General features: G+C 43.5%; 3 protein-coding genes across 5 annotated transcripts in view; 1 reads left to right on the forward strand and 2 right to left on the reverse strand.

Moving 5' to 3' along the window:
* The window catches only part of LOC108100350 (kalirin), a 41,746-nt gene extending 30,701 nt beyond the window's left edge, over nucleotides 1-11,045 (reverse strand). Inside the window, exons 1-5 of one of the 2 annotated variants that reach the window (XM_017204177.1) lie at nucleotides 10,907-11,045; nucleotides 9,809-10,238; nucleotides 4,856-5,399; nucleotides 1,968-4,073; nucleotides 12-1,904 (exon numbers count right to left, since the gene is read on the reverse strand). In XM_017204177.1, the coding sequence (XP_017059666.1) occupies nucleotides 12-1,904; nucleotides 1,968-4,073; nucleotides 4,856-5,399; nucleotides 9,809-9,987 (4,722 nt within the window). In that variant the 5' untranslated portion in view covers nucleotides 9,988-10,238; nucleotides 10,907-11,045. Of the gene's footprint in view, nucleotides 1-11; nucleotides 1,905-1,967; nucleotides 4,074-4,855; nucleotides 5,400-9,808; nucleotides 10,239-10,748; nucleotides 10,847-10,906 lie in introns of those variants that run through there. The other variant, XM_017204178.1, reaches the window with a different exon arrangement.
* A 506-nt stretch (nucleotides 11,046-11,551) lies between these two features.
* On the forward strand, nucleotides 11,552-12,954 carry LOC108100660 (oxysterol-binding protein-related protein 11). Of its 2 annotated transcripts, none has more exons than XM_017204671.2 (3): nucleotides 11,552-11,924; nucleotides 12,158-12,554; nucleotides 12,673-12,778. In XM_017204671.2, exons 1-3 carry the CDS (start codon nucleotides 11,837-11,839, stop codon nucleotides 12,674-12,676), a joined length of 489 nt encoding a protein of 162 aa, XP_017060160.1. In that variant the 5' UTR covers nucleotides 11,552-11,836; the 3' UTR covers nucleotides 12,677-12,778. The 2 variants fall into 2 exon arrangements, with proteins under 2 accessions (XP_017060160.1, XP_017060159.1); XM_017204670.2 differs by having other exon boundaries at nucleotides 11,554-11,924; nucleotides 12,698-12,954.
* Nucleotides 12,955-13,032: 78 nt separating this feature from the next.
* The window catches only part of LOC108100129 (protein bric-a-brac 1), a 60,590-nt gene continuing 47,608 nt past the window's right edge, over nucleotides 13,033-26,014 (reverse strand). The window contains exons 2-6 of the mRNA XM_043207773.1: nucleotides 16,819-16,876; nucleotides 16,332-16,759; nucleotides 15,673-15,946; nucleotides 15,429-15,544; nucleotides 13,033-15,364 (exon numbers count right to left, since the gene is read on the reverse strand). Coding sequence (XP_043063708.1) covers nucleotides 14,912-15,364; nucleotides 15,429-15,544; nucleotides 15,673-15,946; nucleotides 16,332-16,759; nucleotides 16,819-16,876 — 1,329 coding nt within the window. The 3' untranslated portion in view covers nucleotides 13,033-14,911. The remainder of the gene's footprint in view (nucleotides 15,365-15,428; nucleotides 15,545-15,672; nucleotides 15,947-16,331; nucleotides 16,760-16,818; nucleotides 16,877-26,014) is intronic.

Here is a 26,014-nt window from a genome sequence, read left to right on the forward strand (position 1 = left end):
AATTCACTCACCTGCTTGGTTTCCAAGCTCGTTGCTTTCAAAACGATCCTGCAATCCGAGAGCATGGGCGAACGACCAGTCCACACTGCGAACTTGGTCTCATCGCCCTCGATGTGCTCCGTGATGCCCATGTCGGTGGTCATGAGCTTGCTCTTAAACTGGTACTTGACTACGCTGGACTCCTTGACCTCCTTGGCAAACAGGAGATACAACTCGAAGAGGAAGACACGTCGTTCCCTGCCCTTTCGGATGATTTGCTTGGTGTCCCAGGCCTGGAAGGCGTCCTGCAGCACAACTTCTCCGAGTTTGTCCACGGAGACATCACAGTTTTCCAGCAGCGAAAGATGCATGGCATCGTTGGCCTTTTTGGGCACATTCAGCATTACTTCGAGACCCTCTTTGATTTCGCCATGGCTCTCCTCGCAGCAGGATAGGAGATCCTTAAGTAACAGCTGGTATTTGGTGATCCTCTGCACGGGTTTGATGAGATAGGCGGGCAGGGGATGGTCCACCTCAAGGCGCCGCTGCAGCTCCTCAAAGTAGCTGCCCGCGTGCTGGACTAGCAGATTATTCGATGTGGGTTTGTTCTTGCAGTAGTGCACATACATGTCGAACTTGGAGGCCCAGGTCACAAAGCAATGGCCCACATCCTCCGGCATCGTTTCGTACTTCTCCAGCTCGCGCAGGAAAATCTTCTGATGGAAGTGGTGTATTTCCCTAATATTGCCGAATATCACATCTTCTTGACCAATGAGTGCAGGAGGCACATTTCTGCCACCTCTGAACTCCTCCAGGAAACACTTAATGCAGGTGGCCAGATCGTTGACGTAGGCCCTCTCTGTTTGCATGAGTTCCGCCATGATGAACTCTTTCCTCCTCGCCGACTTGCGCTTCTCCTCGTTTATTTCCTTGTTCTCCTTGTTGCTGCTGTTCAGCTTCGCTTCCAGCGTGGGATCCGAGTGGCGATCCCCACTGCTGACGCCCGAGGACGAACTTATCGAGCTGTTTCCATCGCATCCCAAAAGTAACTGCTGCTGGGACATGCCCAGGGATTTCTCCAACTGCTCGCAGTAGCTGTCCATTCGGTTGCTGAAATCCTTGTACCGCTGGTCCACAGACGCCACCCATTGCTTGATATCGCTGGCATGGGCGTGACCCTTTTCCACCAAACTATCAGCCAGTTGGATGAGCAGCTTCACCCTTTCACGCGTCTCCTTGGCAGTGCTGCGGAACTCGTTGTGCTCTTTGAGCAATCCCTCCGTTTCCTCCTTGCTTATGCCCACCAAGTTAGATCTCGAGGAGAGGTACGCTTCGCCGGTGTTGTGAATCCATTCGATGGCCTGTTTGGCACTCCTCTCGAAGAGAACAAACTGCTGACACTGATCCAGCGATTTCTTGCGCAGCGTCCAGTAGTCTAGAACTTGATTTTCCTGGGTCAGTAGCTTGTCCAGCTTGCTCTTCACATGGGCTTCGCAGTTTCCTTTGTACTGGTAGCACTGCTGTGATCGATTAGCGTATTTCAGGAAAGTCTCCGCCGTGCGACGAGCCAGAGTACAGGCTTTCAAGAAGGCCTCCTTCTGCTCCTGATGCTTCGAGATCAGCTGCACGATGGTGGGAGCTTTGTCGCTGCCTCCCCCGCCGCCACACCAGTCATCCTCCCGCTTGTATTCCCGCTCCAAGCTGTCCAAAACCGAACACACCTGCTCGGCTGTTTTGTAGAAGTTTATCGAGGCGGTCACCAGTTTGTGGCGCTCCTCGGCGTAGGTAACCAACTGCTGCCACTTCTTGGTCACATCATCACTGATCTCCCTGATGGATTGCGGGTCATAGTGGTTGGCATTGATCAAAGCGTCCGCCCGATACTTAACCTGCACCGCCGATGTGTGCGTCTTCTCAATGGCAATCTACATGGAGGAATAGCATTAACAATCGCAATACAAAAGCCTATTTATATTCGTTTTGTTTACCTGAAACTGCTCGTGACCCTTGCGCAGCTGTTCGGCCTCCTGCAAGCTGTTCGGTGTGACGAAGCTGGCCACCAGCATGGCTTCTCCATTGCGGATCCACGAAATAACCTGGTTGGCATCGTTCTGGAATTGACATAGCTGCACCGCTTGCTCGAGCTTTGCCCGCTTCGCCTCGGACATTTCCTCCAGATCGATCTCCCGTTCGCGCAAGAAGTCGAGCAGATATTCAATCCTAGCCTGAGCCGTGTGCGTGCTATCCGCCATGGAGATGAAGCCAGCGTTCTCGAACAGCTGCAGCAGGTCCTGACCCTGCTGCAGGATCTCGTAGGTGGCGTTCTGCATGTCCGTCACCGATTCGTTGTGCATGCGTATGAGCTGCTCGGCCTTCTGGTAGTCCCTGGAGAGGTCAGCATGCTGGAGAGACTCCGACCAGATCTCCAGCTGGGAAGACAGCTCCATGGCGTCCCGCTCGAAGTAGCGCAGGCGCAGGATGAGATCGGCGCGAAACTTGCGGGCTGACCAGAGCTCCTCCAGCTCCACTTTCTGTTTGCTCAGCTTCTCGAGCGTGGCCTCCAAGGCGGCAATGGAGCCAGTATTGTCCGCATACTCCAGGGAACGCATCTCCTGCAGCAGAGCTTCACCCTGGGCAATCGTCGTGAGGCAGACATTAACGGAGCTCTCCTGCTTGTCCCTCTGATATTGCTGCAATATGCATTCGATGCCCTCGAGATTCTCCTGCGACAGCCGCGTCTCGTCCGTGCTCACATCCTTTCTCAGCTTATCTATCCAGGCGGTCACGTCCTTCTCGTGGGTGTAGAAAATGACGGCCATCTCCAGGCGGCGTCTCCTCTGCTCCACTCTCTCCGCAAAGCTGCCCACTTGCAGTTCCAGCTCTCTGGCCACAGAATAAATCTCATTGGGGTCCGCTTCGCCACTTCGGGCCAGCTCATCGGCAGCCGTCAGAAGTTTCTGGGCATTACTGTAGGTGTTCTGGGCAACGTTCTCGAAGTTATCGTGCGAGGTCTGATACACCCTGGCCTTGTGGAAGTTCCGGCCAATACCTGTATTTTTCCGCAGGAAAACTTCGCCGTGATTTTTCAGCCAATCCAAGACCTGCTTCACATCTTCCTGGAAGAGCCTAAGAGCTAGGGTCTGGTGCAGTCGCAATCTTTCCTGGTGCCACTTGGCTTCCAGAGTGCGATGGTGTCCCAGGATCTGGTGAATCACAGCCAACACATGACTGGCGCCCTCGCTGTAATCCGCCGCCGGATTCTGTCTCTCGTACTTGTTAAAGCTGCCACCGTTGCTATTCTTTCGATGATCCGGGACACCAGGTGGCGGCGGTTGATTGCAGACCTGCACCAAGTGATCCAGTTGATACAGCAGCTTCTTGCTGGTGGAGTGAACCTCCGTGTAAGCCTGGCACATGGCTTCGTACAGAGACTGGTGTGTCCGGATGGCCGTCTCCAGGCTCTGGATATCCGATGGAAGTGGTTGCGAGGCCTGACAGGCGGCTGCCCAGCTGGCCACGCTGTTGCAATACTGCTCCGCCTTGTGATGGAACAGAACACTGAGCTGCAGGACAGCCGTTCTCTCGTCCAAGCCCGCTGCAAAGTCCTTCCAGGTGCGGTCCAAGCGTTGGGCCAGCGTTTTAATGTGCTGAGCTGCATAGTGCTGGCTCTCAATCAGCCGAGCTGCCACTGCCAGGATCCTATCGATGTTCACGGACACATTCATGGAGGCCACGGCGAACTTCTGGTGCTCGTCCTGCAGCGATTTGGCCACAGAGTAGTTGTGTCCTATCTCCACGTAGCTCATCTGGAACACATCGCGGTTGTGCAGGATCCAGTCGAACATCTTCTCGCAGTCCTGCTCGAACAGGCGCCACTGGAAGCACTGGTCTAGTTTCACCTTCTTGTGCTGCCACAGCATCAGCAGCTTCTCCTGCCCGGTGTGAATGAGGTCGATTTGCCGCAGGGCTTTGTTCACGGCGGCCGACATGTCCGGATTGCCGCTCACCGAGCGAGATTGCTGCGAGGGTTGAGATTGCTGTCCGGCAGAGGAAGTGCCCGAGTCCATGTCCGAGCCTCCGGAACCAGCAGGGGGCTGGAAAACGTAAAGGCATGTTACAAAAGTTGATTTTAAAGCGTATTAAATTTTATGAAATTCGCAACAGAGTTTCAACTTAAAATTTGAGAGAAAAGACATCCTCAAATATCTTGATGTTGCTAAGTGAACTGCTGTATAGTTTGCGCTATATTAATATATTTATATATTTGCAACACCTAGGCGACTTTAGGAAAGCAAATCAGGGCAGGTGTTTAAATATTTATGAACAGAAAATGTATCACTTTGGTTTATTGTTACGAAATTGATGGTTAAATAATTTATGTTGATTGGTTTTAATTAGTTTAATACAAAGAAGCCCTTCTATTTAAAACATTTATAAACAAATGTAACAAATAAAACATCAATTTAATTCCACCTGTTGGCAAACAAAAGAATTCATTTTCATGAAAAAAAAACCCGAATGGTTCCGGTTTAAGTTTTTTCGGCATACATTTCAGTGAAGTGAATGCTAGACCAGAGGCTATTGACTTTTTCTGTTAAATTTGTGAGTGTTTATTAATCAGAAACTCGTAATACTTTTTTATTTGTTTACATTTTATATTCACGGAAGAAGTGATGGACGTAACCAGATAAAGATCTTTGTTAAACACTTAACGATTCAGAGATTTATCACCTACTTGTATACAGTAAATATTTGTTTAATAGATTAAACATTAAAAAAAAGAGCAAAAAGGCCTACAAGTAATATTTATTACATGAAGATTGAGGAGTTGAAGTTAAACTCAAATTGCTATTTCTTGAATGGAATCCATGCTCACCTGACCGCCTGGCGGAGCCACTGCGTTGATCTTGGCCAGCAGCTTCTTGCCCTGAATGTCGAGATCCTCGATGGGCAGCTTGGTGATCTTCTTGCGCATCTCGTTGTGATGATCGATGGCGTGCCTGGCCAGCGTTACGTCCTCGGCGAAATCGTTGCGATTGAGGTCCTCCTGCAGATCGTCGATGCGATCGGCCATATCACCGGCCTGCCAGAAGAAGTCCTCGATGGCCAACCGGGCGTCCGTCCACTGCTGATGATCGTACGGCTGCTGACCCTCGAAATCACCCGTCAGTTGGTGACTCTCAGCGATCTTGTTGAGGGACTCGATCGACACCGTCGTCGTCTCGAACTTGTACTTGTGCGAGGAGATCGAGGCACGCTGCTTCTGCCAGAAGTTGTCCGGCTTGATGATCACCACGTTGTGGATATTGGCGCTGAAGTGTTCCTGCAGCACCTTCAATATCGTCTTCACGTTGGTCGAGCAGTTGCCATTGCCGCGCATGTCGATGATGACTGTGAATCCGAGGTTCTTGGCGGCGTCGCTGCAAAATAAGCCAGGTGAAAGGTGTGTTCAGTTAGAGAGAGCGATCAGAAGAGAGCTTAGAAATGGTAGAAATACACAGAGAAAAATAAATAAAGAAGAATCAATATTTGCATATCTGCATACACATATGTATGTATTATATATTAACTATCCAAAATATTGTAGTAGGCATTCTTTTAAATGAGATTCGGTCGCTAAAAACACCTTTTTAGCTTTCCTTAATAAATGATTATTCATTAAAGAATATAATTTATACTTTTTGCCTGAATCTTAATGAATTTCGCGATATCTTATTTCGAGGTTTTGTTTTAGAGCTTAGAAAAGAATAGCTGCTTTTACGTGAGGTTCTTTCGACTGATTTTTCTATATAGCATAGGAGCTATTGTTTCCAGAATGTTATATCTATTTCATGAAATTATTCCACTTTTTTCCGAGTGCAGCGTCTTCCCTGAAGTACGTGAGTGAGAGTGTCGTGAATCGCTCATGGTTCGTTGCTCTGTTTACGTCGCTTGCATAAATTATGACAGCACGGCTTCGTTTGGTCTGAGGTCGGTTTCTATTGCTCTGACACCGATTTTAGCTAATAATTTCCTACACACCTCCCCGCAAACGGCCCGGCCGCTCAACGCTCTGATTTGCATTCCTTTTGAATTTTAATCGCTCCATTAACTATAAATATTTCTTTCATTGATGTGTGCGCAACTCCGCCTCCTTCAATTCCGCCTATTATTCCTATTATTCCCTCTGTTCTGCCGCTATTTCTTGGCCCGATTGTGGCCGGTTCTGGAGTCTCAGTTCCCGGTTTTAACCACGTTATCTTCTCGTGTTTAGACATATGTACGTATGTCGTGCGGTTGATGGGCATTTCTAGGGGTTTTGCCCCCGAAGAACAATGCGAATGTGAAGAGGCGTCTTCTCAAATGCATTCTAAATTCGAGTAAGTTCCATCCAACACGAAAGTCTGTCTTTGAGAGCGCAGAACTTTGGTGTTACCAATGGTTAAGAACCCTATAAAAGTTCTCAAAACCCTCCCACCACTTCTTATCGTGCGACATATCTGGAAATTTGTGTATTTTTCTGGAGAGGCATGGGCAACTTTTTTGATGACTAATAAAAACCCTCGAACGGGCTATTAAAAATCGAAACCGAAGCCGAAAAAGAGAGACAGGAAAAAGTGTCGCCCGCATTTTAAATTCGAGTCAAAAAAAAAAAAAAAAAGAAAACCAAACGCAAAGTCCAATCAAAAATCGTTTATTTAACCCATAAATCCGAGATTTTTTGAGGGAGCGGGGTGAAATAATACCCCAAAAGGAAGTCCAGCGAAGGTACGTGTCTAAAATGCTGAGAGCTCCCTCGCGATTCACTCGATTCACGGAATTTGCATTGACGACAGCAGCAAGAAGACGCCTGGACTTCAGTTGCCAATTTGGCCGAGTCTCGGGAACCGAGAGACAAAGGAACAAACAAGCGCAGAAATAAACAAAAAGTGTTTCACGCCAAAGCAAATAAACAAAATGAAAAGCGAAACATAAACGAAGTCAAAGCAAAACAAAAAGGAAAAAGCACTGTTGGAGACGCACTTTGGAATACCCTTTATTAATAAAATTTAGTTGTATAAGCAAGCAGCATTTGTTTTATTTAAAGTTACTTATATATTTCGACCCAGAAAGAAATAGTAATAAGTTTTTTTCATTATTTGGTTTGGTGTACTTAACTATGCTTTTTACTTAACAAAATTAAGGCCTTAGTTTTCAAGCCCTATTTTAGGGCAGACTGAACATAAAAAACCAAGTCAGGGAGCAGCCAGAGAACCAAAAAGAAAGAAAATCAGCACAGTGGGCAGACTGCCAGAACGGACCACAAATTCCATGGATGGCGGCGATGAGATAAGGGAACCCCAATACCATTTTGTATATTTGGAATATGGACTACGACGTCGAAGGCGTCGTCAGCGAGACGATTTGCTTATCGGCCGAACCTGAAGTGTCTGCTATGGTTCCATTATTTGTGTTTTTTTTCCTATTTCTGGTCAGGGGATCCAGTGAAATGTGGGACACTGATAATACAACGCTGTGCTTGTTACCCGGCTGATAACAACTGAATGGGATACGGCGTGGGAATTTGCCTCCCAGTGATTCATGTCTGGCGAAAACTTGTTAGGCGCTACATTTTAGCTGAATAACTCTACACCTTTCTATGATTGCGCCAATGAGCATGACTAAATAAGCGGGGAACGTGCGTTCCTCCGTTTCTCAATGATTGCAGAACGTCGGCTGCGGCTTCTTTTCAGCAGATACTATTTTTCATCAGATACTCTTGTCGTGTGTCGCAATCTGGGGTCGCCATCATCATCAACTCCCGGCCCTGATTATCATTCCGAGTTGGTTGCCGTTGGCAGCCATCTCGATGGTAGTGTCTGACTTCGGGAAAAGGGTCCATTAACTTGGCGATTCTTTTGGCCCTTGCGTTAAAACAACTTATTAAGTTCCAATTTGTCTATGCATAAATTAAGATGTTAAGTTCTTGAGGCTAAATCCGATATTTTTAGAAAAATGACTACATTAAAACATGTTCAACCTTAAAAATATTTGGTGTAGCATCGACTGCAAAAATCGTATTAAGGTCGTGTTTAATTAAATTGATCAATTAATAACTTTCGCTTTAATTTTAGCATTTGAGGTTATTTATATCTGAAGTTTATTTCTATATCGAAGCATCACTGTGTGTCCAAATTACCCTTTCTTTTCTTTCTTCTTGTTTTATAGCTCATTTTGGTTTTTGTTTTGTTTTTTTGGTGTTTGGGGCAGCAGCAAAAAATATTCGCATTCTTTGAGCTGGGGTCTTAAAGCCTTTGAAAGCCGGTCCCCGGTTTTTGCCCATATGTATGCGTTCGTATCTGTGTTTCAGCTCTTTCTTCTGCTGCTTCTTGGTTCTTTGTGCTTTCTTTATCGCACGGATTTATGCAATTTTTGTTGCTGCTAGTTTTTATTTAAAAATGTTTACTTTTATGACTTTTTGCCACCCATTTTAACCCCAACCTCTGGCGATTCAATGTCAATAGCAGCAGCAGTAAAAGAGACGGGTATGCCCGCGGTGAAAGAGAAGGGACCACACTGAGTGAAAGAGAGGGCGAGGCAAGAACAATGTGCGTGCTGTTCTTGCAATCGTCTGACGATGATGATTCATAAAAATGCGACTGCAGGCGGACGACTATAACAGGAAAATCAAGTGGAATGTGGCACTGCAGCTGCAGCAGCTGCTTCCCCCTCCGCCATCCTCCACCCCCGGCATCCTCCCCCCACTCGGAATATATATATATTTACGTGCAATATATAGGTGCGGGTGAGGCGACGACGTCGCGACTCTACCGAAATTGCAAACGAAGCGCAGCCAGCGACGTCGCGACGTCAGCCGACACAATGGGTACCCATTGTGCTGGTACAGTGGGCCCCGGTAACACGAAACTGCTGCTGTGAGGTCTTGCGATTTCCCCGAAGTGAACTGCCCTACTGGGCTAAAAAAGCAAATGATCAAATGACCATAAAAAATAAGCAAAAATTAATTTTTCTGAGTTTCCCAGCTTATAATAACATTTAAGGACTTTCCAAAAACCGAGAGATCACTGTGCAATAAATACAAAACGAAAGAGGCTGGAGAAATTTCATACAAGTGCCGCCAAAGGCAACATTGCTGTATAAATATCTAGGAACTTGACGTTTTCAATTCTCACAAATTGAAACTAAAGCTTACATACAATCGTGCAATATACTTTAGACGTAAACTTTAATTGCTTGCTTAGTGCAAAGCTGGAAATTCTTAAAAATAAAACGTGATCTAATAAAATATATATCTGTTGTCAACTGAAAAAGGTGAATTTTCAGTAGGCGCCACATGATGAGTGAGTCATTATGTGTTCCCAGAATTTTCTGGTGATTATTTACAGATCGTTGATACGTAGACTGATTCAAAATGTCTATAAAAATCTTTAAGTTTATGCTTCTCGGTAAGTCAACTAGATACATTTATAAGAAAATAGATATTCAAATGAAAAAAAAGTAAAAACAAAGTTTACCCCAAAATTCTCATATTAGGAAATACCCACTCCACATAAAGTATTTCTGTTACATTCTTATCTCACAGGCCTAATCGGTGGGTTGTATTATATCATCGTTATCATGTTTAACGATTATTGAACAATAACCTTACACAAATAAAACAAGCATGCAATTTCCAATAAGAAATGCAGCCGCAAGCGTTTATTTTTACTCTTTTATCAGACATTTATTTATATTCGTTGCACGGTCGAGGATAACATATTGGTTTCAATAAGAATTTTATGCTTCAACTGAGTTGCTAATCGTAATAAATTTAAATATAAAGATGTCGACTAATTGTGATAATTCTCACCTGGGAATGCTGATCAGGTAACTGAGAAGTCGCCGCAGATCCTCTGGCTTTAGTCGATCCCTGCGGGGCGTGGCCGGGAAACAGAGGAGCGGCCCGCCCCTCCGATCCCGTCCGCCCGTCAAGAAGACGACGCGCTCCTGCAGAAGCGTTAGCAAATCCCTGGCCCGCTGACCATCCATTCTGGCGGCAGGGGGTTAAACTAAAAGCGAGGGTTAAACACTGGAGGCGGGGATTTTTGGATCTCCACCCGGTTTTTAATCCAATGATGGGCACTGCAGCATAACGAATTCCAACCTCGAATTTCACTTGGTTTAACAGTATTATTAGTTATTATGATCCGCTGCTCGTTGCTGTTGTTGTTGTTGCTGTTGGTTTTTGGCTTTTATTCATTGATTTTCGCGAATTTCTCGCTCGCATTTTCATGGTCACTCTTTTGTTGTTGTGTTTGTTGCGGTTTGTTTGTTTGTTTGTGTGGGTGGATGGGAGGAAAATGAATGGATAAGCGTAGATACAAATTAGTAATGGGTATTTTTCTTGATTTTCTACAATTTGCACAATATTTGCAAATATATGCGAGTTTCTCTGGGTTGTATTAACTTTTTTAGATGAAAAAGTGGAGTTTTTCCCTTCAGTCACCCTCGCATTTTCACACGAGTGGGAGTGAGAGGGAGATACAAACAGACAAACACACGCAAGGAGAGGGGGTGCATGGTATGTACACATATGTACTCCCGTTAAATGTCATAAATCACACGCAAACATAAAAACATCAAATAAAACACACACGCGCATATATAAACACACTCCGTTCTTATTTTTAAATCACACACACACACTTTTGTTTTTGCAAATGGGCAAAAAATTCACGGTTCTTTCGCTTTTAATTGCCTTAATTTGAACACAAACTCCAGATGTATATATAGTATGAATACATATATACATTTGTATATATCTGTATCATCACATCATCCGCAAGCAGTTCTCTTGCGTCTTGGCTCTTCTTCTTGCCACTGCTTGTGCCACCAAATTGATTTTTTTCACTCGCGCTGCCTTCGTTTTCCACTTGTTTTTTCTCGTTCAGGCGAAACCGCAAGTTACCGTTGCACGCGTTTTGCAGAGCATCGAGCGCTAAGTGCTCTTATTCATTTTTAAAGAAGCGGCGATTTTCCGAAGGCCCTCTGTTTTTTTAAACAAATTGGTTTTGCGATAGAGGTGGGGAAACACCGATGAACAAGGATTAAACAGTCGAATATCGATTACATATACACTAAGTATCGATATAACATCGATGGAATGGGTTTCTCTGTTACTGTTAACATTCTGTTGGATAATGTTAAAAGTTCTGTAAAGGCAATGTAGCGGCAAAAAATTGAAACAGAAAAAAATTGAAACAAATAAAAATGTTTTCGTTATCTTGCTATATTCTTGAATACGAATGAAATTCATCCTTTGATTACAAAATAATGCATTGCTAAGTAGATCTACATTTTTGCGTAATATCGCAAATAAATATTGAGCAATTTTGTGTATTTCAGCTCATGATTCGAAATCACAGACTTTTTCATAGATACTGTTTTAAAAAACAATCTCTCTCTTCTTTTTCTTGATTTTCTTTCGGATTATCTGTAAAATATGACATAATCTAGTCCGAGACGCTCTTATAAAACTAAGTCGTAAACCCTACTGCCAAGCAGTTCGCAGCTTAATTCTAGTCATTAGGAAAGGAATACCCCTATTAACAAGCAGTGCTCAACGGTTTTTGTATGGTCACACTGATCACTTTGTTGTTTTGCTCTGTTGAATTTCCATGAAAATAAATAAATAACATCTGCAAACATTTTACGCAAAATCAAGAACTCGTTCCGACAGCGCAAGAGGAAGAACCGCCCGAGGCAGGCCACGCCCCCACGGTCAGCAGCCCCAATTTCCGGAAGTTCTGCCAGCTCCTCGAATTTTGTCCCGCGGAGCACCCAATTTCCGCGGGAGGAGCACCCGGACTTTAAGGATTCCAAGGCCACCGCCATCAAAATGGAGAGCAACCTGAACAGGATTATCCGGGAATCGGCCAAGCTGAAACTCAGCGGGCAGCTCAGCAAATACACAAATGTGATGAAGGGTAAGATTGGGGTTTCCAGAAAACCAGTTGGATAACTACAACAAAGTAATCATAATTCATCTTCCTCATCAGTTTCTAAACATGACTCATCTACAAAGATAACTGGCCCAAAACGATAAGAAATGAATTGTACATTTGCCTTATAAATCTGTTAGAAAAGTCCAATAACATTTATTCCAATAGGAATGTTATAGAAACCTATTTGATCTTCTTTCCCTCAATCCCTTTTACAGGATGGCAGCCGCGCTGGTTCACGGTGGACGCCAAGACGGGATCGCTGAGCTACTACTTGTGCGACTCCTCGACTGTGGGCGATGACATAGCTCCCTCGCCACATGTCCTTGCCAGTGCTCCAAGGGGGCAGGTTCAGCTGGCCGGCGCTGTGGTTTATCCGAGTGACGAGGACTCCAGGACCTTCGCCATCGCCTGTGCCTCGGGAGACACGGTCAAACTGAGGGCCAACGATGCCAGGGCCCGGCAGGAGTGGGTGGATGGCCTGCGGGCGGTGGTCGAGAGCCACATGAAGGCCATGGACATTAGCAACTCGTCGCCACTTCCGCCGCGGGAGCTGCTCGCCGCCTCCGACGCCATGGTTTCCGCTCGTCAGGCTCTCTTTCTGACCGAACAATGGTATTTATACAATAGTTAATAGTATCTTATGGCGTTAATTTTGTTTTAAGTGATCTATTTGATTTTTAAATCAGACGTCTGTCCGAAAAATAGTTATTTAGTAACAATTTCATCACAGCTAACGTTTGCCGAATCCTTTGCAGCAATGCTTCTCTGGCCAGGGCCATCGAGAGCATCGACTGTGCTTCCTTCTCGCCCACGGACCCCGATCTCCTCCTGCTCAAGGCGATCTCGACGGCCAGCACTCAGTGCCTGCATCAGTGCTTGGGGCTCCTCCAGCGCCACCAGGAGATCAACCAGCCGCCCCCAGAGGCGGTTCCCCTCGTCCTCTGAGATCCAAAGATAATAATTCCCAGTATCCACTTTGATTTACCCCAATAAACACCAACAACAAGCCAAACCGCATTCCGAGTGAGGGTGATGAATGGGTTGGTAAGCAATGAAAAGACTTTCTGGGTTGGGTTACTTTTCAATGTTTTTATAAAATACTTTTGTTCGTTTCGGTTTTTCATTTTTCGCATTTCGCTTTTTGTTTTCTTGGATTAATTAGAACATTCATTTCGACATTTAAAGTTAATTTGAACATAAAGTTTGCACTAAAGTTGATAGAAAATGTTGAGTTTTGGACTTGGACTTGGACGCTGGTCCAGATCGTATAAAGATACACATATCCAGGAGATTTTTAACCGCTAACTCTTGCTCTTGCCATTGTTTATATTACATCCTATTCCGAAAGTAATTCGTTAAGTTTCGATACGTGTGTGGAACATCAAAGTCTATTGGGGGGACCGGGGATTACATAGATACTTATATATCGTGTGTGTTTATATACGGGCTATGGCTATGGTAGATGTTTTTGCGTATGCAAAAATAGTTGTGTTTATCCATTATCGTAATTAACTCTTGTCCGATTAATCAATTGTGTGCTTGCCAAACGAAACGCTGCCGAAAGTATGCCTAAAGGGGTCAAACTAAGTATAATATATGTGTATGACTTCTCGATATTCAATCCTCATAATGTCGCCAGACTTGTCAAATAAACCAACGAATCCTGCTGCGAGACCGCGGACTGACTTTCGGCCGGGACAGAAGTGGAGCAGAGTCCAAATTAAGGCTAGAAAAGGCACTTTAGAAGGGGATCTAGTGGGGGCTTTAGGGGGTTAATAATCAGGGACTACGTTGGGGATCCAATAATCTCAAATCAAGGGCCGCAAGTTCAATCGGTTCGCAGCAGCAGTCGTTATAAAAAATTTTGCTTCTAAATTTTGTCTAAAAATTTCGCTTGTATAAATATGTTTAAAAAACGTTCACTTGTTTTGTTTCTTGTTTCATTCTTTTTACAAATTTTGTTTGCGGTGTATTCATCGCTGAATTTAATTCCGAAAGGCATTTTTTGTGAATTTCTTTTTTTCGTTAAGCCTAAACATTAAATTTAGTTGATTCCATTTGCGTTTGAAGCCATTCCAAGTGCTTCGTTTTTCTCTTTTTCAATAATTTTGTACATTTTTTCATTCTCGCTTCGTGTAAATTATAGACTAAACAAAAGTCGGGCACACAATTACCAAGTTAAATACACTTAAACTCTTTTGATTTCTTGTTCATTTAATTAATATTATGCTGCTGGGGTTGGTTTCTGTTGCTATTTCGATTTCGATTTAAATTTAAATTTCATTACCGTTTGGTGTGTGGAATGTTCCGGGTGTTCTCCTTTCACTTCCGCTGCTCCTTAAAACTAAAGAGATCGATCGCTATTTATTTAGTTAGACTGATGGACTATAACATAATAATACTTTCAATTTTGATTCAATAAGTACGCTAGGAATATAAACTAAGTGACGAAGATCGCGTGGAAACTAGAGGAAAAGTGGCATATGTTCACATATATCTCGGCTAACTTGAATAATCGTTTAAAGCTTATGCATAAATTCGTTTACATACCAATTTTAGGAAATGTCTGATGTCAAAGGAATACATTAGTTGAAGGAAGAAACCTTTTAATTTGACTTATCCCTTAAATTTAGTTTATTTACATGTCTTTCACATTAAACGGAGCGGGTTAACGAAATGCGGATATATTTTGAACCATGGTTCCCCTTTTTTTTATGAACGATTAAGTTTATATAATATAATTTGCTGATTTTATACGGAATAACTTGACTTTAACTCAGCCTTTCAGACAACATAAAAAAAACTTTACATTGGTAATCGTTTCACAAATTAAAACTAAGTAAATTAACCAAGTTATAGGTGCACATATGCCAAGTGAAGCTGCTAGAGCTTCTGGTTTTAGTTGGCCTGCTTTCACTCATTGTCCTTTCATAACTCTCACTTATCATTCGCTTCATTTCATCCGCTCTTTACTCGCTAGTGGTGGTGATGGGCTCCACTTTGATGCCACCGCTGCTGGAGGAACTGGGCGCATCGGCGCCCGCTGCTGCCGAGGATCCTGCCGCCGACCTTTCCGGTGGAGCAGATCCCGCCGCCGCCGCCGAGGACGAGGAAGATGAGACACTGGCGCCCACCAACTCGGCCAGGTCCTCGGCGAAGAGGCGGCTGGGCGAGAACTCCCGCTTGTAGCCGGCCATGTTCAGGCCGAGATCGCCGAGCGGGGAGTGGAGCAGCGGCGTTTCGCTGCGCAGCGGACTGCCTTTGGCCTTGGGCGGATGCTGGCCCATCGAGGAGGAGGTGGAGGAACTGGAACTGGCACCGAAACCGGCCTTGTGGGCCACCTGGTGGCCCTGATGATGCTGCTGATGATGGTGATGTGGACATGGCCATGGGCCAAAGGGACAACCACAAGGTCTACGCTCCTGTAAAAAGCAGAAGGATTGCTTATTGCTTATCTTCTTAAGAGATGGAGCACTTGTGACGCACCTGTTGCTGCTGCTGCAGATGGAGCTGCTGTGCGATGTGGCCACCTCCTTGGCTCCGCGCCTGGAATTGCGCTTCTCGGAGGGCGGCAGGATGGGCATCGCGTTGCATGGACGAGGCTGAGGCAGAAAGGCTTACATTATTAAATATCAGAATAAACAGCAAAACTAAGGAGCAAGCGGAGCAGGAATTATAGCACTCGCTGCCTAACTAAAACAAGAAACCCCATAAATGGGTAAAATAATACCTGGTATCGCACCACCCACTCCAGGATGGGGTGGTAGATTAAACAAGCCCGGCGGAACGGGCTGATGCTGGGATCCCTGGTGCTGCGCCACCGCTGCCATCTGCATTTGTTGCCGGATATTGTGGGCCACCGCCGCGACCGCAGCGGCAGTTTCCTGCGACATGTGCTGCTCGCCACCCACGCCCGCCTGCGGACCACTGCCATTCGGACAGGCCAAGGAGCTGGGCGTGCCTGCCAGGGCGCCACTTGCGCCGGGATAGCTCAATGGCAGGTCCTGCAAAGGAAACGCGGGCTAACCCGTGACAAGTTAGTTCAGTTCAAGGAGAACGATTCCCAATGCAGTATACTTCGAAAAGCTGTCTTGCTGCTTAAACTCTTTAAATGTATGATTTATCAAGAATAATTAGTTCAACAACACAAACTGTAAGTTATGCTGATATATAGATATATAAGAATAAAATTAAAACAACACTAAACAATTCTTGATAAGATGAAGTATACTGGACGGTCATTTCCAATTTACTTTATTTAGTTCTTAACTTCTTATTTATTTGATTTTGTTTACTTTGTTCTTAATTTCTAATTTGAATGTTTCAGCTGCTCAAGAATCCCAAATTTTAATGGACAGCTCTTCGAACTAGACTGCAGTAATTACCTACCGAATGTCGACCGTAGGGCGGCATGTGAGCGGCCAGGCTGTCGTCCTTGATGTCCTTGGTGTCGCGAAAGACCACCGTCTTGATGACGCCCTTGATGTGCTCGTCCGGCCAGATGCCCAGTAGGATCCTCTGCGGCCTGCCACGTCCCTTGGGCCTCAAGTCCGGCCCGCCGTCGATGGACGGACCCAGCATGTTGTGCACCCGGTTCGCATAGAGCACGAACGTGGGATACGGGATGTCGTACTTGCGGGCGGCCTGCGACAGGGAGAGTCCCTCCTTCAGCACGCTGAAGATGGCCTCGGCCATGGTTTCGGGACGCCAGGACTTGAGGGGTCCCCGCTCGCGGAAGCGCATGTGGTGCATCAGGTTCTGGTTGGTGTTCCAGCACTTCTGCCACATCGACTGCAGCTGGTACTGGTAGCTGTCTGCTGAAAGATCAAGACGGAAAGATCAGATCAGGCCACCCAAAAGTGGTTTCTTTACAAACCTGCCAGCGTGGATCCGGTGGCGCCCATCCAGGCATGCGAATTCTCTATCATTTTGGCCTGCGAACAGAGAGAAATATATTCAAGAATCAGCAAAAGTGGGGAAGAAAGAGCTTAGCGGGGTAAGTGGTGCTTCAATTAATTGTGTGACTCGCTTTGGTTAGCGCTCGATGCGCCGTCTCCACTTGTCTCGTCTTGTTTCGAGCTCCCGCCCACCTTTTGCCATTTGATTGACATGCAAAATCGACCTATTTTCGTTTAATTTCATTTTTTGTGCTATGATATTTAAAGGGTAATAGGGGCTTATTGCTTCTATGGGTTATTTCGTACCAAAAGGGGTGCGCTTTTGTCAACTTAAAAAAAGTAAGAGGAGCTATAAATTTAATTGTTATATTTATTTATATCTTCATTTAAATTCTTTATTGAAAATAACTTTAAACTCAATTTCTGATTGTTATGTTGTGCATTTTGTTAAGGGAATTTTTTTTAACAAAAAAGGTGATTGTAAGATTCCTCTTTAAGTGCTTAACTTCGTGCCCAAACAATACCGACTTTTATGCATCGATGTTCTAATTCAAATTGCAACGTCAACGATACATTTAACTGGCTGACTGAACCTTCGAGTGGCGACTTGGTTGTCGTCGCTGCGGTTGTCTGTTTGCCAACTGTCGAGTGGCTGGCATCGAATTCACTAATTGCATAACAAAGTAACATTTGCATATTGTTCTACATATGTTAGTGGCTGGATTCGGATCCACCTTGTCGATAACTTCATTACAAAAATTTCCATGCACTGGGAGTGCAGGAAAAAAAAAAACAACAGACTGAAGTGGTACTGGCTCAGGTGGGCACTTGTGCCCATTTAGCGTTAAGTATTACTTGTAACTTTTTGCCATGTGACTGACTGAGAGTCCTCCTCTCCACCTCGTCCCATTCTCCTCCTTCCCCCCTCCCTTCCCCCTCTATATTTCCACAGGCTAGACAACGTGGCGATGTTCTCAGAAATCGTTGCCTAGTTTTATGTGCTCGGAACATGCAATGGATGGATTTACTTTTCAGCTCATTACGCCGCAAATTATATATTATTCACAAGTTTTTCTTTTTCGCCATGTGAAATTGCTTTATTTGGGGAGGGTGACTAATCCCGAAGACCTCCGACATCCCCATTAATTCTGTAACAGTACATATCTGATTTTAGACCAATTATATAAACATTGTTTTCCTTGAATCAATTCTTAGGAAAACAACAAAGTAGAATCTTGAGATCAAAAACACCATCCTGTTTAACAATTTTATATAATACGATTTCTATTTGAACTGGACATTTAATAATCTGTTTCGGAGCAATGTCTACTGTACTTCCCTTTGCCAATTTTAAGTTAGTTTCGCCCGCTGATTACGAGGCTGTTGTGGCTAAATACTAGCGACTATTGAGACTAATCACGCTAATGCCCAAATCTGTCTCAAAACGCGGACGACAGATGGCGCTGCTGTGCGTCTGTGTGTGCCTACTGGCTGAGTGTTTGTCCGTGTGTGTGCTGCTGCTCTGGTTATCCAGCTGCAGTTGCCTTCAATAATACGCCACGCCAAATGCCAAATAATTTATTTATTATATGTGCAGCTGACCAAAGCTGACTGGACCCCACACACACACATACACACACGCTCATACACATACACACATAGGCGTAGGTATATGTATATCCAGAGTCCTGAGTGAGATTTCATTACAACTCATTTGACAGTCTTGGTGCACTCGACGCTGCCAAAATGTCATAGCTGAGTGGCATGCATCGAAAGGGGGTTGCGGGGGGGATGGCACGGGGAGTTACCTACCACCCACCGCCCGTCGACCTCCCGGATTCCCCGCATTCCCGATTCCCGATCCTACAGCCAGCGGATTAGCGGACACGCATCGCGCAACGCCCCTCCACTTTATTTACAGTCAAACTTTTAGTTATTGAACTTTCATAACTTGCATTTACAACAAGTTGATTCTGTAACTACACACTTTTATAAAATCACTTATAAACTTTACAGTTACTTTTATTTGAAAAAAATGATTTAAATTTAATTCATCATATTTTATTTATTTATTTGAGTAATGTAATATATATCTTTATATTTAATAAATGTAGTAATTTAATAAATCAAGTAAAATTAAGAAAAAAAAACCCAGTATAAAGATTTTAAAGTAAATCGAATTTCATTGCTTCTTGTTATCTTAGTGAAAATCTTTTCCATTTACTGAATTTTTACTGTAGCTCATTTGTGAGCCTTAACACGAAATTAAGCGAAATGAAGTTGACCACGCTTCGATTTTGGCATCAAAGCGAACCGTTACCGCTTGCTGCTTGACCCAACCGCCCACCGGACCACGCCCACCCTTTTACCCCCTAACACCCCCTGCCTTTGCTGCAGCACTTGCTGCATGCATTGTTAATACAATTCGAGTCCAACGTCAATAACCAAGTGCCACGAATGGACCATTAGTTGAGTTGCGTGGAGTTGAGTTGCGCTTCGCCTGATGCGGGCCCAGTCTATATGTCTATATGGGATATCAGAAACACACGTTCGCAGTGTGTGTTCACTTGCATTTATGTATTCTCTATATAATTATGCGGCTTAGCGATTGCTTGTCTTGGCGGAATCCTCAATCGGCCCCAAAAACCACGGCGCTCACTGCGTTTGATGTTTGCGACAGGTTGCGAATTTAATCAATAGTCAAACTAGGTTCTTAAAGCAAGGATTTGTTTCCCTCCAACAAGAAGACACAATCACAATGGTAAAATTAATGCGGAAATTATCAGCAAATTTCAGAATTATCAATATGGAAATGGCTAAGTTCAAAAACTTTCATGCTGATTGCGTTAATTTATTATCAACTACTTTAACTGACTTGCAAAGTAGAACAACATTTTCACAAAGTGCAATTGAATCATTCTAAGTCTTGACTTAAAATGGCAAAATTAGAGCAACAGTGAATGAAACTGGTTTATAGCATTATCGCGTTTCAAATATTGTCTTAAAATATTTAAAAATTTAATGTCAGGTTAAATAATATTTTGCTGTTATGAAAAGTCCAATGGAAATCTCTTGTATTATTGCAAAAAAAAAACTGTTAAAAGACGCATGATCCCCACCTTTTGAAGACTCTTTCCGGGTCGCCCCAAATTGAATTATCTAAAAACGATGGGGCGTTCGCATCTTCCGCCATTTTCTGTCTGGAAACGCCCCATGTTAAAGAACCGGGATGAAGGCGTTCCGTGCGAAACCGAAACCTTCTTTTTGTTGAGTCAACCTCAGCCTTTTCGAGACTGGCTTTCGACCTGAGCCCTCTGCCGGTTTTCTGGCCTCTAGTCAGGCGTTAAGACCGCATCAATTGGGCGTGAAGAGAGGGGAGAGGGGAGGGGGGAGCGATTCCCGTCCACTCCCCATCCTTTAAAACAGTCCGAGTCAAGCGGCACTTGTGCGGCTCTTCTGAGGTTTTGGTTGCGGGGTGGCTGCCACAATTTCTGATTCGCTCATGCAACAAGCCTCAATCGCTTCAGACGCAGTTGTTGTGGCAATGCAATTTAGCCAAATTCACAGCAGGAAACGCCAGCGGATAGGCGAGGGCAACAAATTCTCTAATGTCTAATGTGAGGAGAGTGTAAGAAAAAATAAATAAAGAGGATGCTTAAGTGGGATTCGAATGTGGAATACCCAGCATCTATGAAAGGTGGATTAAGTTTTGATCTACAGAATATTATTAATACTTGCTCTCAATATCTAACCTGATATCGTTATCATGATGATGTTAGTTTTTAGTTATTCTTATTCAATGACTACAAGCATACTTAAAATTCTTTGAATATCCGGTTTTACAAGTATCATCTTCTAAATATAATAAAACAAACTTGTTAAATTTTGGTCTAAATATTGTAACATATTGAACTCAATGTCAAACATCCCCCTGTGTTTATTGAGTACCCATAATAAAATCGAATCAAGTTTGCTGGGGAGGAAACGAATTCTCCATCCCCTCGAGTGGACAGATTTTCCGTGAATCACCCCCGCCTTTTTTTCAAGAAATTCCCAATCTTTTGACGCTCAGGAAATTGTCAAGTGCCGGTCCAAAGTGTGTGGCTGCGATTGTGAGCGGGTGTGATTGGGTTCGTGTTTGTGTGAAACCGAAAATTAATTAGCGTGAAAAGCATTATTGAAAGCCAAGCCAAACAGAGGGGGTGGTGAGGCGAACGGGGTGGCTGACAAAAACTTGCATTAGTTTTCGGGTCTAAACCAAAGTCGGGCTCATTTCCTAGGCTTTTCCTTAAAAGCAGGAAGAAGCACATGTGGTTTAATTTGATTTAGTCGCAAAACTTGCAGCCAATACTCGACTTCATTAAAATTCTGCAGCAACTGAATCAAAATCAACTTGGGCCTCGTAGTTTTTGGCGCGCACTTTGCTACTTGAAACATCAATTACATCGCGGGGAGGTGGTCGGGGTGTTCCCATTTATAGGAATATATTTCCTATATCCTCTTGGTGAACCCCCCACCCCATTTTCCCCATCCATCCTGGCGATATCCTGCAATGCTCAGCCCTTAGGCGCAGCCCACGAGTCGTTGTGAAGTGTGCTAGGATTTCACTTGAAAACTGCAATCAAGTGAATTTTGATATATATACACACACGGAAAAAATTATGAGGTTTATAATTCAATATGGTTTTTCTTTAAACAAATATCCTTGAATAACTAAAATATTAATCTTATTATAAAGGGTAAACAATGCGACCTTCATGAAACAGAACTTTTTGAATGCAAATATTTAATAGGTTCGTCCTTAAAAATATTTGAGTAAAATGTTATTGTCTCATAAAAATTTAATTTATATTTTATTGATCTCTTGTTCTCGCAGTGCATCTGCATGTGGAAAAACTTCATGGATTTAATAATCAAACCATTCGATGGTTAAAATGTTCCTCGAGCCGCTCTCCAGTTCCCTCATCAAGCTTTCTCCGCTCTCGACTTGTTCGTCATTTCCTGTACAATTTTATTATATTTCATACATAACTGTTACCCGTTGTCCCGCCCTTTTTCGCCCCCTCCCCTCCCCCTTCACCTCTTCCCAGCAATATATATATCTCGACGGATATAACCCGGCGATAACAACAACACGAACAGCAAACGGCAAACGGCGAACGGCGAACGTTGCCTGTAAAATTTATACAAAATACAAATCGTTCGCAACATTATGAGGAATACAGCTCATCGGGATGGGAATGGGATATTCCGAGGGGACAGGAACCGGGGCAGGATAGTATTTGCTCATATGTTTGTTGCATTTAGCGTTTCGCTCTGGGTGAGTGGAAATAAAGGAAAAATCAACGAATGCCGAGCATGGAAGTGTTCAATAAATTTTTACCGCTGAGTTAAGCTTGAATGGGAATCAGGGGTGTGGAAACTGTGGAAAGGGGTCAGCCAGTCAGTCAGTCGCAAATGGGGTTTTAAATTAGCATTTGAAAATATTTGTAAGTCGTAAACTATGCAGAACAAAATGGTTAGAAGTCGCAAAAAACATGAAAGAATAATATTTGTTAAGTATATTTTTGGCTTACTAAAATAATACAACCAAAACTAATTTGCATTTAATATGATGCTCATTGTTAGTTACAATTTTATGGCTAAATATTTTAGGTACCCATTTGGTTATATAGGTTTTAATTTAAGTAAACAAAACAACCATGCAATTTCTACTTTTTATTTAGGATCGTTCTCAGACGCTAATTACCCATTCAGCTCTTTACGACCTATAATTGAAGTTGGGGCCTCGACTCTGCTTTGTTTTAAATGCGTTGTACTTTCCAGACTAATTGCGGCAATCGTGTTTAGCCAATCTTCACTGCCCCCCCGCCAACTGTATAAACTTTAATTTTGTTTTGCGCACAATTTTTTATCATTGTTTTGTTAAAAACTGCAGTAATTTATACATCGGGCATAGAAAAAAGTTTCGCAAACGCAGGCAAAAATGGAGTGGAATCGCATTGGAATGGCAGCCGGCGATCAATCGACAAAATAATGCGTTAACTTTTACGTAAAACAAACAACAGGGCCAACAAACACACGCAACTTCCAGCAGACCAGAAAAACAAAAACAAAAACAAAAAGGAGCTGATGAGCAGCGGGTGGGAAAAGAACTTTCTGCAGCTCAAAACAGGCGGAAAAAAGCGATTAGAAAAAATTATTGCATACGTCGAGGCCTCGATAACTAACTGGTGCAGCAAAAAGCAAAAACGAGCAAAAAGTTTAAAATATCGCTGAAAGTTTGGACACACGCAGATATAGTACGCATTTTATAGTTTGCTGCGAATGAAACTTTGGTTGCGAAACACGCTTTATCTGGGAGTTATTTTTAAAGGTTTTACATTCGATTTGATATCTGATTGACTCGTTTATTTGCGATTACAATAGATTCATTAGTTAAGATCCCAATTTTTATACCACCACTTTAGAAAGGGAGACCGGATTACCTTAAAACAGTTTCAAATGACAATTGAATTAAATACAATTCAATTTGAAGTGATCGATCCGTCAATTAGCCACCTTAATGCAAAATGCTCGTAAAGTCCGCCAAACTGACCAATCAAATCCTAGCCAACAGCGACTAAATGCCAATTAATGCAAATATCCATAAAGAAAAATATATTCAATTATTGGCAAATTAAAATGTAAACAAAACGCAGCCAGTTTGGGTATCGGTTTCCGATTCGTTTCGGCCGTCATAAATTGTGGCACCTAATAAATTGACACTCTGTCATTGTGCGGCATTTACAGTTTATAGTATGTGCTGTCGCTGTGTTCACACAGAACCACCCACTCCTCCTCCTTCCCCGGGGGCAGGACACCCTCCCCCTACCCCCCGCAGGATGTTTCCCTTTTTTTGTGCAACACTTTGGCAGGCTGTGTGTTGCATGCAACAATTGTGTGTGCAGCCGAACATGAAAAAAAGACCAACAGCCAAAATGCAAAATCCACCCCGACTCCGAAATCCGTTCGATCCCTGCACCACTACCCCTTGTTGTTGTTGTTGTTATTCTTGTTGTTGTTGTTGTGTGGTGGCTGCTGTGGTCGAGTTGCGGTGCACCGCAGCGTTTAAAACGGTTTGCCAGTCATTTTTTCACATCATTGATTGCTTATTAGATTATAAACCGCGCCACTGACTCGGTCCCCTTTTTTTTATGCACATTTTATTCCGCTCGTGGCACGTGCTTCGATGCCTCCCTACTCGTAATGTCCTGCCAACAACATCGCAATCAACATCAACAGTAGCTGGAAAAGTGCAAAAAGGAGAATATACTATAGATACGGGTGTGTATGCCACCCTGCATCTGTTGCAATTTGTGCGCCCGAAAATAGGCAGCTCCATTTTATATTGGCCAAATATTTTGGCATGGCTTTGGCATATTTTTTATGGCCAGCGACCATTAAAGATGCGTGATTTATAACATCGAACAGGATCTGCATCCTTTGGCGGCCGTTGTGTGCATTTTGCGGGGTGAATAAATAAACTAAGGCACAGAATTTCGCGGAGTAATTGAAAGTGGACAGGTGAAGTCAATGAAGCACAGCTTTTCAATTTACTTGAAACATTTTAAATAAACGAAGAAGAAAACTAAGTTGGTATATACTTTTCAGTAAAGTTAACAAGCTAATTGAAATAGAACATAATTGCTTATACAAGAGCAGCCAAATTTATGCACATAAAATACAATTGAAATAAATTATGCCGTACCGAGTTCATAAACCTCTTGGCATTTATATATTTATCTTGAGCTCCGTCGTTAGCCAACTTTATTTATATAAATAAATTAAAATATGCAAATGCACATAACTCTGGAGAGGAAAACCCTAATTCGGGGCTGCTTTCCCGCTAGTCTTGTGATTAAGGACCCGCTACCTTTGCGGTCTGAGACTTGCTCTTATCTTGCCTCGATTTTATGTCTGAGAAACGGCGAATCGTCTGCGGGAAAATGTCTACCCAGAGCATTTTCCTCTGGAGCGTGGCTAAATTTAATTTTATATTTTATGTGCGCACATCAAAAAATCCTTGGCGGGGTTGTCTGCTCCGGAGAAAGTTGTGTGGCCCTAAAATATGAAAAACAATTAAGCCGCCGTCTGGCTCTAAATTCGGGTGGGTTAAAAGGTGGGCGGAGGTGGGTGGGTGGTTGTGGAAAATGGCTGACTGGCTGAGTGGCTCACGGCTGGTTCATTTTCATTCCCAGTGCAACATTCAAATGCTGCAACAAAATGAGTATTATGTATTTCAATTCATAATGAATTATTCAGCATTCGGCTTGCATTTTTCATAAGACAGCGCGGCAGAGACTTCACCTGGAAAGCGGGGGCAGAAGCGGCAAACTGGGTAAAGAGCCAGGGACAAGACACTTGCTGCAATTTAGCCATAAAACGAAACGAACAACGACAACCAACACAACAGCAACACCAGACAACAACGAAGGGCAGACAAAACTGACACTGGCAGTCTCAATTTCTCTGCTCATTCTATGGTATCTCCGATTCTCAGACTCGCTCTCGTTCTACCTGTCGTTCGGCAATAAAATTTAATAAATTATTTACGCTGGCAAAATGCATATTTGTTGCATTGCCAGAGCGGAAACTGGGGAAAAAAGCCGAGATTTTCTTAAAGTCTCGCGCAACTCAATAGTTTTTGGGCTTCATGCAATGGATGATTGCACTTATCGAAACTATTGTTTATGCAATGTTGTTTTTAAGCACTAACATTAAATAATATATTTAAATATAAATGCTATAAATATATTTCAGAATTTTAAGTAGAGGAAAGACTCAAACGGCACAAACCTATTAAGAATAATAAGTGGAACTCAGGGCAACAGTTATTATTACCCAGCAAATGTTCGTTTCAACTGCGTTTTGATTTATTTATAACTTTGATTTCTCGCCGTGTTTTTATTGTTTTTACAGTAACCCACTCTTGGCCCGATTTTCCGGCGAGCGCACTTACAAAAAGTTTACTTCGTTAATCTATGCAGGCGGCGAGCAAAAGTATTTTGCATACGGGGAAAGGCGGATCGTTGTTGATGGTCTTTGGCTGTCCGTCAGTTGGTTTGTTAGTTGGTTGGCCGCTTTCGTTGCCACTTTTCAGGTCATAAGACGTTGCGCCGAAAGACCGAGTGC

Source organism: Drosophila ficusphila, unplaced genomic scaffold, assembly GCF_018152265.1.
Source record: "Drosophila ficusphila isolate 14025-0441.05 unplaced genomic scaffold, ASM1815226v1 contig_286, whole genome shotgun sequence".
NCBI classification, from domain to species: domain Eukaryota; kingdom Metazoa; phylum Arthropoda; class Insecta; order Diptera; family Drosophilidae; genus Drosophila; species Drosophila ficusphila.

Bases quoted from the DNA above. Each gene is read 5' to 3' on its own strand.
- LOC108100660 (XM_017204670.2), top strand. From the start codon at position 11,837: ATGGAGAGCAACCTGAACAGGATTATCCGGGAATCGGCCAAGCTGAAA. The intron at 11,925-12,157 runs GTAAGATTGGGG...TCCCTTTTACAG, and splicing joins ATACACAAATGTGATGAAGG to GATGGCAGCCGCGCTGGTTC. The intron at 12,555-12,697 runs GTATTTATACAA...AATCCTTTGCAG, and splicing joins CTCTTTCTGACCGAACAATG to CAATGCTTCTCTGGCCAGGG.